The sequence below is a fragment of the Sebastes fasciatus genome, chromosome 13 (genome assembly GCF_043250625.1).
Source record: "Sebastes fasciatus isolate fSebFas1 chromosome 13, fSebFas1.pri, whole genome shotgun sequence".
Lineage (NCBI taxonomy): Eukaryota > Metazoa > Chordata > Actinopteri > Perciformes > Sebastidae > Sebastes > Sebastes fasciatus.
The window spans coordinates 8,612,549-8,629,175 of NC_133807.1; the positions used below are offsets into that span (position 1 = coordinate 8,612,549).

Below are 16,627 nucleotides of genomic sequence, written 5' to 3' on the forward strand. Positions count from 1 at the left end.
AAAAGTGCGTCACTATGAACGTTACACACACAGCCTATGAACGTTACACACACACACACACAAACACACACACTTGAAAAAAAGGTTTTCTTTTCTTTTTTCAGGAAAAGCCCGGAAAAACAGCTACATCCATCGAGGCTTGTGTCATCTGAAAGGGTTTGGTTTCACCAGAAGTAGGTTGGACAACTACAGAGCCAGGAATACATATTACATTCATAGTTTCCTCGCAATAGACGCGGACGGTACATACTGCGTTGCGTATCCGGAACCTTCGAAGGGGGAAGACTTTAACCAGAGCACACTCGTGTAAAGATGTCAGACGTACCAGATAATGCACCGGAGCGTGAGTTTTTACATTATTTTTGTACTTTAAGACAATAAAAATGATTTGTAATGTGTAATATTGCCGTTATACTGTAACGTTTAAGGTAGTGGTGGGTTTTAAACAAACGTGTCACAGTTAATCACGTCTCTGTTGCTGTTGACAACACTGTACTGCCAATATTCCAGAATGTGATCAAAACATGCACATGGGCCATGATCTCTCTGCTACTGCTTCTTTTAGATACAATTAAACAGAAATGGCTTGTTGGGTTGTGAAGTTTAATGACGCACTTACTAAAGTGTTTCTCTCCTAACGTGACAACCACTATAGATAAACGTCAGCAAATTAATGTCGTTACAGAATTTGGTCATTTTTGCCTAAATAAGATATAATATAAGCTAATAAATACACTGAATGTGCCACACTACTCCCTGAGATGTTGCTGAGTCATTGTGACACGGTTCTTCTCAGCCTCCAGAATCAGTGTGGAAAATGACAACAGTTACTATCTGTTATTTACTGATAACATACCACTTTTAACCGTATTGTACTGCAATATTAAATTGTATAATCAATATAAGACATTATGTATACTTCATGTAATCTCCTAAACATCCAGTTTCTTTTAAAATCTCTATGTTATCGTATTTAATGTTGTTAAAATCATCTTATTCACGTCTTTATTGAAGCTATAGGATTGAGTGAACTATTCAAACCCAAGACTGTTGTGTTTTCTTCTCAGCCTCCAGGATCAGTGTGGAAAGTGACAACAGTTAATATCTGTTATTTACTGATAACATACCACTTTTAACAGTACTGCACTGCATAATACTGACGTTATTGAATATTTGTCCCATTACAAATTCAAAAGAATTATGCAAAATAATATTTTTTCCAAACTAAATGTTGTAGTGCAACCATGAGGAGATAAATGATGTGTGATGTAATTGTGATGGTACTACACTGTACATTACTGAAGTTATTGAATATTTTTCCTATTTAAAAATTCACCAAAATTATGCAAAAGCATATTTTTTCTAAATTAAGTGTTGTAGTACAACTACGAGGAGATCATTGATCTGTGAAGTAATTTTGGTGGTACTACACTGTATAATACTGAAGTTATTGAATATTTTTCTCTTTTCAGCATTGCATTTTGTAGACTGTCCCTGACCACTTGTCTCACCGCCGGCTGCACATAGAGACCAATGTTATGTGTCTGGATGGTTCATAACATAGCAGAAGTTCAGATTGTAGACACCTTGCGTGACATTTTATGCACACTTCCCCCAAATTCACCTTGACATATTTGGTATGTTTGGAAACTCTGGCATCTCTACTAGAATCTAAAAGAAAGTCCTCATTTAGTCCTGCGGGTTTCATCCAAGCTTGAGATGAAGGTCCCACCAGCAGGCAGTGGGTTTTAAGAGGTTAAAAATATATATGTATGTGTGTGTATATATATATATATATATATATATATATATATATATATATATATATATATAGTTCAACCATTGACTTGAGTTCAACTTCAGCAACCAGAACCAGAACAGGTATTGGGTTCTGATTAGTTTATGATGATCTGATAAAGGCAACACACTGATACCTGGTTTGTGTTTTATTCTTTCAGACTGCCCGGGTACACAAAGTGAGAAAGCAGGAAAGACTTCGACATGTCAGGGCTGTCCCAACCAGAAAACCTGTGCTTCTGGAGCCTCCAAGGCCCCCGATCCTGGTAAGACTGTTGTTACCACATCTTGATATTATGATCATTTATAGACAGTTCAACATATACACGTGGTATCATTAGAATCATTTAAATTGAACAGGAAAAGTTAGTAGCTTAAAGGTCACCTATTATGCAAAATGCACTTTTCCATGTCTTTTGAACATCAATATCTGTCCCCAGTGTGTCTACAGGCCACCATAGTATCATAAAAGACCATCCTCTCTCTTTTTCTCCTGCTCCGTTTGACCGGAAATGGGTGTAGAAAAATCACTAAGCAGATTATCCTTCTCTTCTGACGTCATTAGAGAATTGCAAGCCATGTAAGGGTTTCCTGGTCGAACCAGAGCAGAACCTTCAGTAGCTGACCCCGCCTCACACTCTCAACCGAACTATGAGCAAAGTAGCTCCTGTTAGTCTGCAAGAACCAGCAGAACAGGCTTCATGTACTCCCATCATCTAAATATAATATGTTCTTTCACAAAGGCTTTATGTAATTACACCGTTTAAACAGGTGATATTTATATATTATATATAGTTGATGTCATGCATGTAGAAGAGTACAGGTAGTAAATAGTGACTTGTAAGCAACACAACACATTTCTGTTTCACAGTCAAACTTTATTTGAGTAGACGGATGACAATATTAATTATTCACAGCATTATTAATCATCTCACCTGCAGTTAAGTTAACATGGTACAGGAGAAAGTCTTTCAGCTCCGGTAAACTACGGTAAGCTAAGCTCCAGTGGTCTGTAGTCATGGTAACACAGAGACAGCTACTACTGTAAATAATATACCATTACTCTGATCTTCCATACATTTATCAGGTGTCTTTTACCAGAAATAATGAACTGACTACTGTTTCACATCTTCTATTTTCCACCCTGATGTTCGCTAACGGATTAGCTCTGTATCTCCATGTAAACAACTATTTGCTCACTGCTAATGTTTTCTTCTCGTCTGGGATGATTCTGTCGGTCATTTCTCACAGATGGACCTGTAAAGACAGACGTAAAACAGAGTGTGTGTTTACGGTTTACAGAGTTGATGCAGGTAAGAAGGTAAACACTGAGCTAACTAACAGAGCTATAAATAGCATTATTTACCTGAGAGAAACCGTCAGGAAAACCTGGAATCTGGACCGCAGGTGTTGTTCATTTGTCGCCGATTTCTGATCAGATTCCTCCGGTAACGTGCGCTGTGTGAAGTTTCTGGTTTATAAACTTTAAAGTGGTTTATAAACGCTATTCTAGCTGCTTCTCCCTCTCCTTACTGTCAGAGCTGCACTCAGAGCTACAGGCAGCTCTCTCTCTCTATCCGTGACGCTGTGTTGTTGAGGACGTTTGATTGACAGAAACGCTGACCAATCAGAGCAGAGTGGGAGGAGACAGGCTGTGAATCAGGATCTCTCAGACAGAGGCTAAATGCAGGCTGAGTGAGAGAGACACTGAGGAGAATAATGTTTTTTTTAACATTGCAGCATGTAAACATGTTCTAGTGCAACATCAAAATACATCTATGAACCTGGAAATGAGCATAATATGAGACCTTTAATATTTCAGTGAACCCTTGTTTTGAGAGTCCTCTCCATCCTTCATCATCTCCTCCCTTTGTCTCATCTCCAGCCATCGCAGAGATCGGAGAGAAGCTGTCGACGGTCAAACATAAGATCCTCGTGCTGTCTGGGAAAGGAGGAGTAGGGAAGAGTACCTTCAGCGCTCACCTGGCTCATGCCCTGGCAAGTGACTACACCAAGGAGGTAATATTTAAGATTTTGGTTTTCACAGCACAAACCACAGAGCCACCAGCTGGTATAACATTTTTCTTCAGTTTCCCCTTTTTAAGGTTCAAAATGCGGTTAAACCTGTGATGTGTGAAACAAAATAAACCCATTTGCTGTGTCCTTTTGAAGCTGTGGTTTACGCTGTATCTGAGATTAAGTCTAAACCCAGTTGTTGTTTCTTGTTGAAATCAACTAAACGCCACTAGAGGTCACTGCAGATATGAGTTAACAGTGGTCATAAAGTCCAGTATAAGAGCAGACTTCTACAGCTCAAATCATTTTACTAATTTCTAAGTAGCTAAGTTCCAGCCTTTCACCATGTGTCATCTTTCGAAGGCAACACTATTACAATTAACAATCTAATAAAATTGTGTAATTACATTTAAAAGAGGTCATTCCATAGAAACTAGGGCTGCTCGATTATGGCAAAAATCATACTCGCGATTATTTTGTTCAATACTGAGATCAGGATTATTTAACATGATTACTCATTTACTTTGGAAACATCATGCATTTACTGAGGACATTTTCTAGTCTACATTTTAAAATGAAATGCATCAATCTGGTGCATTTTGAGAGCAAAATTAAGAGGCTCGATCTATGAAGAACTTTGTTCTCTAGTGAACAATCTAATCTGCAAAAGTACACAAGAGCGTGTTTCACGATAATCGCTTTATGTCGTTTATCTTGTTTTCATAATCTTTGGAAGCCAAAATTGTAATTACAAATTTGATTAATAGCATAGCCCTAAATAAACAATTGATTAATCATTGCACCTGCATTCTGTCCAGTACCTACAAAGAGGACACAAGGTCAGCAATCCAGGCAGGTGAGACACTTGAAAGTGTTCACTCTCCTAAGGAAAAATATAGGTGTAATATAAGAACTATTACCTTTGCAGTTTTAATGTAAAATTATATCTTTGACAGGTTATTGATGCTGCAGTAGATTGAAAGGAGACACCGTTATTATTGTAATAAAAATAAATTTAGTGATTTTGGTTGCTAAATTTGAAAGCAATTTCCATAATTACCATTTTTTCGAATTAGTGTACGGTGCTATTTGTGCGGCATTTCTCTGAATCACTTGAGTGACATGGACTAATTTCATCGTGTACCCAGTTTAGCTGCTGTTTAGCTGTGGTCTGGTTCGTTTCTGACACAGATCAGGTCCAACTTAGCATCAAGCTGCATTTTAAACCCCTGCAAGTCCTAGTTTAGCTAGACCTGTTCTAAGCCACAGCTAAGTTCGTCAGTGACACAGCAGTCATTGTTGTATTTGTGATAACTTAGTTGCAGTGTGTTAAAGACACATGTAAACAGCTTACTGTAAACCACAGACCTCTCCGGTCTTGGCTGTTTTTGGGCATAAAAGACCTGACGTGAAATGGAAGACCAAAACTGGTGAAAAAAAAAATCAGATTATAAGATTTAACTTAGTTTTGGATAGCTTTAGTTTTAGATTTGGCTTAGTGTGGATGGAACATACTTGTGTTACTTCTGTTTGTATTCAAAGTTTCACCTTCTGCTATCCTAATATTTACCTCAAGAGGTCAGCTTCCTCACCATCAATGTTTGCTGTGGACATTTGTAAAGAATTACAAAACTGAGCCTCAGCCTTTCGCTGGCTCCACTACACTGGAGAGTAAAGAGTCTTTATATTTCTGCTTTCTGTGTTTTTAGGTCGCTCTCCTGGATGTAGATATCTGTGGTCCGTCCATTCCTAGGATCATGGGCTTAGAGGGAGAGCAGGTGAGTTATGGGCAGAAATATTAACAGCAATACACAAATACGCTGTGAAGTAGGGGTGGGCGATATGGTCAAACTCTTCTATCACGTTATATGTCATTTTATATCACAGTAATGGTATATATCATAATACAGTAATTGTTCTGTAAGTTCAATTAAGAAATGGTTTAAAATAACCCTAATGTACTTCATCACATTTGATTATTTTCTGCTTTTTTTGGGAAATTCCATACAAAACAAAAACAACTGGCTCACATGAGACGGGTGCAAATAAATACCAACCTGACTTCAGTCAGTAATTTGTATACCAAAAGAAAAAAAGACAAAATGTACATATTTAAATAAACTACAGTGTGCAAATGTCTGGTAATCATGTAACCAGAGTTCTTCCTCATCTCGGGTTGGTTGGGATGCCTCTTCCTGCTCTGAATATACAACTTCACTCTCCTGCCCGAATCATGTTACCTTGCGAGGCGGCAGGATTTGTGATATCGCGAGATCGTGTGAGAATCACGAAATAAAGTGAAAATAGCTACCACAGTGGACACGGTGTTGCCAAATCTCTACCGGTGGACACATTTCTACCGCCATACGGTATATACCGTCATATCGCCCAACCTTACTGTGAAGGAAAAGTCATTTTTGCTTTGACATCAAAGCTTTTACTTAGGAGTAATAATCTGTTCTCTTGTGCACAGGTTCACCAGAGCGGCTCAGGCTGGTCTCCTGTGGTGAGTCAGTTTATACAATGCTGCTTTAATGTTTAATTCTTTGAAGAAATGAGCATATTTCATAAATGTATATGTGCGTACTGTATGTTGCAGTATGTGGAAGAAAACCTGGCAGTCATGTCCATTGGCTTCCTGCTCAGTAGCCCTGATGATGCTGTGATCTGGAGAGGACCCAAGAAGAATGGTATTGTGTGCGTGTGTGTGTGAAATGTATCAGACTTTTTCCTAAATGTCACACCAGTATAATCTGTGTGGTGTTTGTCTAAAATCAGGGATGATCAAGCAGTTTTTGAGGGACGTTGACTGGGGGGAACTTGATTACCTCATCGTGGACACGCCCCCCGGCACCTCCGACGAACACCTGTCGATCGTCCAGTACCTGAGCTCCACCCCCGTCGACGGAGCCGTCATCATCACCACGCCACAGGTAGCACATGCTCACACATATAAAACCTAACATTAACAGCATTTACAGCAACTGTAAACTGTCACGCCACCTGATTTGACTACTTCAGTACTTCAGTTGGTGGTTTCCTACATTTCCCAGAATGACTTTCAGCCGCCTTGAGTTGCTCGTTGAGCCGGTGTTTTTTTTTGTAACTCTAGTGAGTAATAATGATACCGATGTTAGCACTAATAGCCACAAACGATATTAACAGAGAGAGAAGTGAGATAATCACACACGCTTTACTCAAAACGCAACATCGGTTGCCTTGCATTATACAATCATCTTAGTGCAACTGTTAATGGGGAAACTGGTATCTCTGCCTTTTTGTGACACAACAACCTATTGAGATATCTCCAGTAAAGTTACAATGCTATTTTTCTAGACGATGTGCAGTTAACATGTCTAGAAAAAAACATCTAGAATTTTGCAGTGTTTTAGTGAATCAAATCAAATAAATTAGATTAATATGACACATTTAAAAACAACCGTAATCAACCAAAGTGCTTTACAGTGGTGTTTCACAGCAGTGACAAAGAGACATTATTACAAATAAACAGTAAAATACAAACCACATTAATAACAATAAATAGTAATGATAAAAATAAATGGTAATAATAGATGCAATGTTATGACTAAAAAACACTAAAAACATGGATGAGGTAAAAAGAATAAAGTTCTAAAACACAAAAACCACTAAGAGCAACCTAAGGCCAATGAAAAGATAAATGTCTTGAGATTTTTCTCAGAAGTGTCACTAGTGGGGGAACATGTGATTGACAGTGGGAGGCTGTTCCACAGCTTTGGTGCTGCCACTGCAAAGGCACGATCTCCCCTTCCCACCAGCCTTGATTGTGGAACAGTCAAAAACAATTGTTCTGCGGGTCTAAGAGGCCTGGGGGTGGTGTAGGGACAAATAAATGAAATGTACTGTGGTGCTAGCCCATGTATTGCTTTAAAAGCAAATCAAATAATTTACAAAATTGAAAATTAAAGTAAAGGGTGGGAATCCCAATTTATCTCAACTGGAAAACCCCTCACTTCCATTACTGCTGTGACTGTCACCAGTCCTCTTTACGCCTATGTGTTTAACCCACAGCTAAATGCAGTAAGTTACCACCCGCTGTGGGGGGTTATGGAAAGTAATGCTGGTAAATGCATTGAGGCAGGTTGAGAGACCGTGTGAAAGACCATAAAATTAGTACACGTTATCAGTATCTTTTCATCAGCCTAAACTTCACCACACTGTATTTACTACATGTCAGTATTGTAGGGAGCAGTGAACATGTTGCAGATACAGTACACATGATATGAAAGTTTTGTCTGAGACATTGAAGTAACGTGTTGCACAGTCGGCATTATGTTCCCAGCCACTAAATGTATTTTGTTATTTCGAAATAGTCGTATATTCACAGTCATACTATTGTCAGTAAAGTAATCCTGTAAAGTATATCATTTACAAACTGCTGTTGTTGTTTCCCTCTCAATTTTTTTTACGGCGTTATCCAACAAACACTGTCGGCAAAATGCAACTACCATATGGCAACTAACAGAGGCTGCTATCTTATCATAAACCCATAAAAAAGGCACCATATAAAGTTATAAACCTTTTAGTAGTTATTTGTTGATACAAAACACAATAAAAGCAGTACAATGCTAGCAAGACAATAAACCCTGCACATGTCTAGGAGTCCTATTCTAAAGTACACATTCTATCAAATCAATATAAAACCCATGTGTTGATTTTACAGACACACAACACGATACCATCAGGCTTTAGTTGCTGACTGCACATTCTTTCACACCAGTTTTGATAAGGACTTCTGTCTTGTTTGCATAACAAGAACACACCTTAAGCATTAGGTGGATGGGTGCACTAAACGGGCACCAAAAAGTCTGATGCCATAGCAACGGTACAGACTTTACACGTCGTTTACACATAGCTCTGTGTACGTATACGAGTCATTCTTTCAAGACGTATGATGCATGCACTCTATATGTTACACAGCTAGCATGCTACCATTGTCAGTTAAATATGCCATCAAACTTTTCACTTTAAAAAAAACAGCAAAAAACTGACAAAATTATTTTCTCTCCAATATCTGCGGTGTTGTTTCTATCCATCCGTAAAGAGATGCATTTCCTCGTGATGAACACTAGGAGGTGTAATCCGTATACAATACAGATTTACGGACACAAAACAAAACTGTGGAAACGAGACATACACACATACACAATGCCATCATAATACAGACATAATGTAAATTAACCCATATAATCTTACATGCAGACAATATAGCGACAATGCTCCAGTGTCCATGCTATCTCACTCAGAACCTTATGTTAATAAAGATTTTGAATGTGCACATTTCACCTGACTTGCACCCAGTGGCAGCCATATTGGAGGTACTCCGTTTGTAAACAGCAGCTCACAAATGTACCGCTTGGTCATGTTAACAGAAGTCAGTGAACACATTTCATTCCTGTGCCGTTCCTTACTGTTTCTGTACAGTACAAAGTGGAAGCAGATGTTGGCAGTAGAGTCTGGACTAAGGAGAAAGAGTTTTAAAACAAAGAACTTGTGTTCTTGTTTTGTTGTTTGTGTTGCTGAGCCCTAAATTAATCAGGTTTTACGATACTTGGTGAAAGATTATCTGGGCAAACACTTCCTGGTGCTTAAATTAGGCCTGGACTCATGAGGTCAGACAGCAGTAGAATCACTTCCTCATTCCTTCAGCTCTCACTTAACCAAAACTAACCACACACGACGAGGTGGGAATCAGCCAAACAAAGGAACCGGTCTGTTTGATATTAAGAGACGAGCTCTTGATATCAAAGCTAAGACGTTTTAGTTTTTTTTCACACCCAAACTTTTCAACACATTTACTGTACATGTGACAGCTGCCCAGTTCATCTGATTTTCTCAAGGGGGAACCATGACAGCAGTTGCGAGGGGAGGGAAAACAATTCGCTGTTTACACCGGTGTCTTTGTTTCCTCCCCGTCTCTCTTGTCTTCTGCGGTATCGTCTCTGTCTCCCTCCTATCCTGTTTTGCTTTTCTTTAACTGTCTTTCTCTTTCTGTTTGTCTCTCTCTCTCTTTAGGAGGTATCATTGCAGGATGTGCGAAAGGAGATCAGGTTCTGTCAGAAGGTCAAGATGCCGATCATCGGAGTGGTGGAGAACATGAGTGGCTTCGTCTGCCCTTCATGCAAGGTCACTGAAAGACACACATGCACAGTTTTGCAAACGGACAGTCACACACGCACGTACACACAAAAAAAAAATCATATACGCAATACAAGCAGACGTCTGGACAGTTTTGCCAAACAACCATAGGACGCACAAAGCAAAGAGGAACAATGGTTAACGGACATGGTAGAACCAACGTCACCACAGAGCTGTCACTTCAGCTGTTACAGCAAAACAAGTTAGGAATGTCAGTTGCTCGTCTTCTTTAATCTCTGCAATCAAGATGTTTCCTTTTGCAGTTTTAATTAGGTCAAAACACAAGCTAGCACTGCAAAGCAGTTCTCTGTTGACACACAGACTGTGAGAGAGCTCACGTTGCAAACATCAACTGAGATCTGATATTTCTTTGATTCTTTATGTCTGATTTGGTTTCGTTCTCAATACTTTTCTCCACTAAGATGGTATTTTTGGTGGGAGGTCTCTGGAGAAACCTCATTCCTACAGAACACTTAATATGTTAGATGCTTTGCTAGTGACTGGAGTTTTGAAAATATTATTAAATTATAGTAGTTGAAGTGTGGTGGATGGGACGGGACAGGACTGATTTTCCAACCTTTCTTGTCACTTGCTGATGTGTCTGCCTGCCCCGTCCCACAGGAAGAGACGCATGTCGCATTTACAGATCTTTTTAATGTAGTTACTCAACTCTTAAGGGGACACGTCTCCAATTGTTTAATCAATTTATTTGTAGCGAGGAGTACCACTCAGCCCGTGAAAACAGTTGTATTAAATCTTCTGTTGCTCTGCAGGGAGTTTTGTCAAATCCAATTAAATAACCCTGATGATGTCATAGTGATGTCATCAGGGTTATCTCCGATTTAGCTCGGAGACTGCAAATTCAGAACAGAAAGCCAGCGTTAAAAATTTGGGACAGGGTGTTTGAACCAGACAGGAAAGGTCTACCGAAAGATGCTATTGAGTTGCATTATGGGAAATGCAGTGTTAGGCTACTAGGGACTAAAAATCAGGATATATCGCTGTTTCGATTTTGATAATCTCTCGTGAGTATGGCTGTACCGAATAGCATTTTTGGACCTCGAAGCTTCGGTGAGAACTATTTGAAGGTATTCAAACTTTGCGGAGCAGTGCGGCGGTGCAGGCTGGCATGTTCTTCTGTCTGTCTGTCTCCATCTCCTCCGTTTCAGTGCCGCTGCCGCACTACTGTACACACATGCACTGAACACACAACAAACAGCGATATCTGAATAACTAATAGTTATTAATGTTGAATATGAATAATGTTGTGGGATTATTCCTTATTTCATGGGCTATTTTGGGAGTTATACATTATTATTATTACATACCTTTTATATAAATTAAAAAACAAAGCATTTGAATCGTCGGTCGAGGTCGGTTACCACGGCAACGGTCAAAGCTTCGAAGCATTCGGGTCAGCCCTACTCATGAGTAACCCAACTTCATGAAAGTGCAATGCTAAAGCTCCTCTTTAAGCGTGTGTGCATCAGTGTTCATTTTGGCACCTGATTTAGTTTTAGTCTGATGAAAATACTGTGTATATTAGTTTTAGATGTCTTCTAAGCATTTTGAGGCTACAGCCGTCACAGTTTCTGTTGTGTACAGTTACCATGGTTACAGGTGTTGTTCTCGTCTCTCGCAAGGTCAGTGGAAAAGGCAGTGTTCACTTGTTCACACACACAGGCTGTCCATGTCCCTCTGCTCTGCAGTGATACAACGTACTTACTCTCCTCAGTAAATCTAGTTATTATTTCCAAACTCTGACTTTTCATTTCGTCATCATTCTCAATCATCAACTTTTTATTTAGTTATAGTCTAATTTTCTGTGTGAAAACAAAGTTGTGCATCTTGAAAAAAAGCTGGAAAAGGGCCTCGCAAAGCATCACACAGCTTCAGTTTGTGAACTAAAAAGTAGTTGAAAACACAATACATTGTGTCCTGTGTTTCCCAGGTATAAACCAGATATTGAAAAGTGAGACTTCTAAACAGCAATGTTGGTGTTACTGTTTTCTCAATGAAACCATGGAGGCCTATACATAATGATTTCATTCATTACATGACATTGATGGATTCCAACTGGCCAGTTTTCCACTTTTCCACCCCTGGGCTCAGCATGTAAAGAGTAGCACAGATTCTATGTAATTTGAGGTCCATAGAATCTGAAAATGCGTACATAACTTTTTTCTTTTCTCTCTTGCAGAACACGTCTCAGATCTTCCCTCCCACCAGCGGGGGCGCAGAGCGAATGTGTGCGGATCTAAATCTACCCCTGTTAGGAAAGGTACCTCTAGACCCGAGGATAGCACGAAGCTGCGACGAGGGCAAGTCTTTCCTCACTGAAGTACCCGACTCTCCTGCTGCTAAAGTCTACCTAAGTATTGTGCAGAGTGAGTGTTTATAGGAATGCAAACCCAACACGAACACACCCACGCATCTCCGACATCTGTTATGCCACCTCTGGCATCATGTTGTAGATTTCGTTACATTACAGAGAAAGGAAGTTGGACGTAGGTACGGCTTCCAGCGAAGTCCCTCGTAATTTTTTGATGACTAGAGGGTTTACTTGATGGTCCAATTCCCGATTAAATGTACTGAAAGAAGAAGTGATCACTTTACAAATGGGAAGCAGTCGACTAAAGGGGAAGAAGGAGAGATCGAAATTCAATAACTGTAGTGACAGCATTAGATTAAAGTTGAAGAATCAAATGTGGTTTGTGTGATAGATGATTCACAATGATTTTACAGGCAGTTATTAAAAAGCAAACGCACACAAAGATCTTTAATAACAGAGGTATATTTATTTGTGTCCTTGGCAATCTTCATCAAAACTACATCATCATCGTCACACTCCTCTCCTCCTCCAGGTATCAAGGACTACTGTTCCAACCGTGAGACAGAGGAGCAGCGCACCACCTGAACCACCACTCTGACGGCAGCCCTATTGGACCAGAACAGATCACATGATGAGAGCGTGGTAGAAATGATTAACTACTGAGTAAGAAACACACATAGGAAAGCTAATATTGTTAATAATGCAACATTCACCAAAGCCTGCCAGAATTATCTCAACATGATTATAAGTCATGAGGGGCAGCAGCTTGTGTACCACAAGGTGAGCTGGTCAGACGTCGCAATGCAGTGGATTATTCTGCTCTGGCTCGCCAATACAACTTTTCCAGAAAAAGCACTGAGGATGAAAAATATATATATATAATAATGGGGATTAATTGGAATATATTAGGGATTAGTTCCTGTTTGTGATAAATTGAATATTCAGAAATAATTCCAGCTTTGATCTTATCCAAATAAGCACTTGGGCCTAATTTTGAACATGCATTAAAAAAAAAAAAAACATAACTTCAAACCACCACTCTGGGTATACTCTGTATATAACATGTTTATACTTGAGCTGAGATGAATACACTTAAATCCCTGAGGTATGATTAATATGAAGACAAAGGAGTAGTGGCACTGCTGGGTCTTTGTGTTAATCACATACAGCAGGTGCTCTTTGGATCCTTCAGCTGTGCTGTGCTTATTCAATCTTGTGAAGGGCTCATTGCATCGGTGGAATATGGTCTCAAAAAAGTATAAAATACAAGTCTCCTTCAGAAATAATCCAAGGCACACTGTGGGTTTGTGCAAAATTAGAATACCTTTATTTTAAGTGGGCAAAATGTACTTTTTTTTAGACGATATTCCACTCATGCTATGAGCCCTTCACAAGATTGAATAAGTATAATTAAAATACAGTAATTGATATGAGGCAATTTGGAATATTCGTCTTAAAGGATGAAGCTGCCGATATTCTATTTGTGTTATTGTCTTACAAATCCCATGAAAGGACCAAAACCAACAATGCGTTGTGCTGTCTCTCAATGCTGTCAGCATTACACAACCTCTAAGCAACGAGTCCATTGGTTCATACTGAAGATATATATTCATAAATACAACAGCTGGGCATTGTAGTTTTTACTAAACTTAACTCAAACGGGAGTAAATAGTGCATTAATGGGGACTATGTTTGGCTGTGAATTAATAAACATTTGGTGTTCGAGTGAGTTCATAACAGAAGAACGGGATTGACTCAAAATAAACTGTTCATAATAACAAAGGGACGATGTCTTTCAGTGCAACAGTGGCTCAATTATGTGTTTTAGTGGAGTTCTACAGCACAGAGGAAGCTATATGTATGCTATAGGCTTTGAATACACAGGCAACTATTCAATTTAATGTTGTTTTTGGTCCTTACATGGAAATTGTTGACAATAAGAAAATGTAGATTATTACCAGACTTTTTCTTTCATGTTAAAGTATAGGTGGGAACTCTCCTCATTGTGCTGCAGTAAGGAGATGTTATTTGGGGAAGTTAAATCTCTGATCGTCATGTAGTAAATCAAGCAGTAGTGTCAAACATTTAACCATTTCCTAGAAGGACGGTCCCTCACTGTCCCTGGTTACAGGAATCAATAGAAAGCAGGGATGGAAAGTTAAATGATAGTACCATCAGTGGGATTAAAACCACAGTTGATCAAGTCCTCTAAATACAAAGCACAGTATCATCAGCATAGTATGAAATCTCAACTTCTGATTTGAGTTTGTTTTCTCTGTGACTGTATGGAGCTGTTAACCTGTCAAGCCATATAGATGTAGACTTTGTTCTCAGCATATCTAGTTAATCTAAAAATGTGAATGTTTGAATTTGGGAGAGTTTATTTTTGTCTAAAATATGCAAACTGTGCATATGAGGATACTTAACTTTCTCATTTACAGGTCGGAGCCACTGAACAAATGGTTCAAAACATAAAACACCTGATTTCAAAACATTTTGCAAACATAAAAGCTGCAGGCAAAATGTACTAACATTTAATTTTCTTCACTGACCAGATATGAAGTTCAGATGTAGTTATGACTGGAGTATCTCAGTTGTTCCTGATTTACAGTAAATATGATTTTTGATTAGATTAATAATTTGTTATAAACAATTGTTTTAGACACATATTGTACTTGCCATAACTGCTTTACAAAATAAATGACCAAACATGAAACCACCATCAATGATTTTTCTATCAAAGTTACCAAAGTATTAATGATCCTTTTTGTTTTATCTGTTTATAAATCAAAGATTAATTGAGATAACCTTGTCTTTAATATTAAAACCCTCACTTAGAGCCTTTTGTCAACATATTTCAATGATAATGATATCAGCTATGTGGACAGTTTTAGTAAAAGTGATGTGAACCCAGTTTCACCAGGTCTGTACTGCCAAGTCTTGCCACCATGTTTTATTTGTGCGGTGTGTCCTCGTGTGTACTTTTGCCATACATGGTGGTAGTTCCTCAAGGGTTCACTAAAAAACACATGTGAAACTGCATCTGCATCCTGCTAACAGACAAAACAACAGCAGCCACAGCCACACAGACGATGCGTTTCTCACACTTTGGTCTACTTTTACTTTGTGATTGTGTTGGCTGCAGTCTGATGAGTTATAAAAGTATGACTTCAAGCACTGAAATGTATTCCGCCATGTTAGGCAATTCAGTCTATGTAGAAAAATACAGTCAGTTTTATTTCCTATGATACAAGACAACACATTTAAGGAGTGAAGATTATAGTGTCCATGATTAACACTGTACATTGTGACGCATAAAGGATTCAATACACAGGAAACCTTATACAGAGGGCACAAAATAGGGTTCTCACTAAATTAAAGAAGTGCACTGAACTGTTTTTAATATGGAAGATTATTAACATTATTTCAGATGCATTAAAGGACCAGTGTGTAGGATTTAGGGGCATCTATCGGCAGAAATTGATTATAATATTCATAACTATGTTTTTATTAGTGTTTAATCACCTGAAGCTAAGAATTATGTTTTCGTTACTTTAAGGCCTTTACACCGGGGGCGTGGCGAATTAACCACACTAAAATGCTAAATACTCTGCAAATATCATATGTCTAGGTTGAAAGGAGTAATAAAGTTTGCTGTCTTGGTTCGGACCACGGAGCCTCCATGTTGTTTTTTTCATAAATATAGGCGCAACTCAACCTGTTCCGGACAACGTGATTGATTGATGCCTTTATTTGCAGTGCAAAAGGTAAAAAATGTACCTTGTTTAAAAAAAAAAAACTGAACATAATATTCAGGTTCTGTGTGAAAGTATTCATGACAAAAACAATAGTTTGAAAAAATTATTGATGTGAATGAAAAATAGCCCCCGGTGGTAAAGACCTTTAGATTGTGCTCTTCAGATCAACATAGAGTGTGTGTCCTCTTCCACGGAACCTGCCATGTTGCTCCACCATGTTTCTACAGTAGCCCAGAACGGACAAACCAAACACTGGCTCTAGTGAGGGCCTTTCACGTCTTTACAAAATGTGACACACTGTTCCTTTAAATTAACTATTCTTAACACCAATGAGCACCAGTATTTTTAGTCTTGACTCTCAATCACTTCAACAAGTTGCCTTTCCATCATACATTTTGCAGACAATCTCTACCGTGGTGCCGGAGGTGTGGCTGCTGTGGTGATACTAAGGAAATGACACATGGTGAATACCAGGCATGGCAGTTGGGCGTGCATTGTTTAGCCAAACCAGTTCCAATCCCTAAAACAAACAATAGAGTGGACACAT

The 16,627-nt window shown here is 38.8% G+C and overlaps 1 protein-coding gene and 1 long non-coding RNA gene across 2 annotated transcripts; one reads left to right on the top strand and one right to left on the bottom strand.

The window, feature by feature from the left end:
- Positions 1 to 33: 33 nt before the first annotated feature.
- nubp1 (nucleotide binding protein 1 (MinD homolog, E. coli)) lies at positions 34 to 15,038 on the top strand. The gene is made up of 10 exons (XM_074655243.1): positions 34 to 343; positions 1,959 to 2,063; positions 3,683 to 3,816; positions 5,523 to 5,591; positions 6,287 to 6,319; positions 6,413 to 6,503; positions 6,592 to 6,746; positions 9,868 to 9,978; positions 12,191 to 12,377; positions 12,855 to 15,038. The coding sequence occupies exons 1-10, from the start codon at positions 313 to 315 to the stop codon at positions 12,905 to 12,907; spliced, it is 969 nt and encodes a 322-aa protein (XP_074511344.1). The 5' UTR covers positions 34 to 312; the 3' UTR covers positions 12,908 to 15,038.
- On the bottom strand, positions 2,774 to 3,506 carry LOC141780147 (uncharacterized). Its single transcript, XR_012596569.1, has 3 exons — positions 3,382 to 3,506; positions 3,164 to 3,306; positions 2,774 to 3,054 (listed from the first exon to the last, which is right to left on the bottom strand). It is a non-coding gene; the product is annotated as an uncharacterized LOC141780147 (long non-coding RNA).
- Positions 15,039 to 16,627: the final 1,589 nt, after the last annotated feature.

Coding starts and splice junctions, on each gene's coding strand:
- nubp1 (XM_074655243.1), top strand. CDS start 313: ATGTCAGACGTACCAGATAATGCACCGGAGC. Junction 3,817..5,522: donor CAAGTGACTACACCAAGGAG/GTAATATTTAAG, acceptor CTGTGTTTTTAG/GTCGCTCTCCTGGATGTAGA. Junction 9,979..12,190: donor TCGTCTGCCCTTCATGCAAG/GTCACTGAAAGA, acceptor TCTCTCTTGCAG/AACACGTCTCAGATCTTCCC.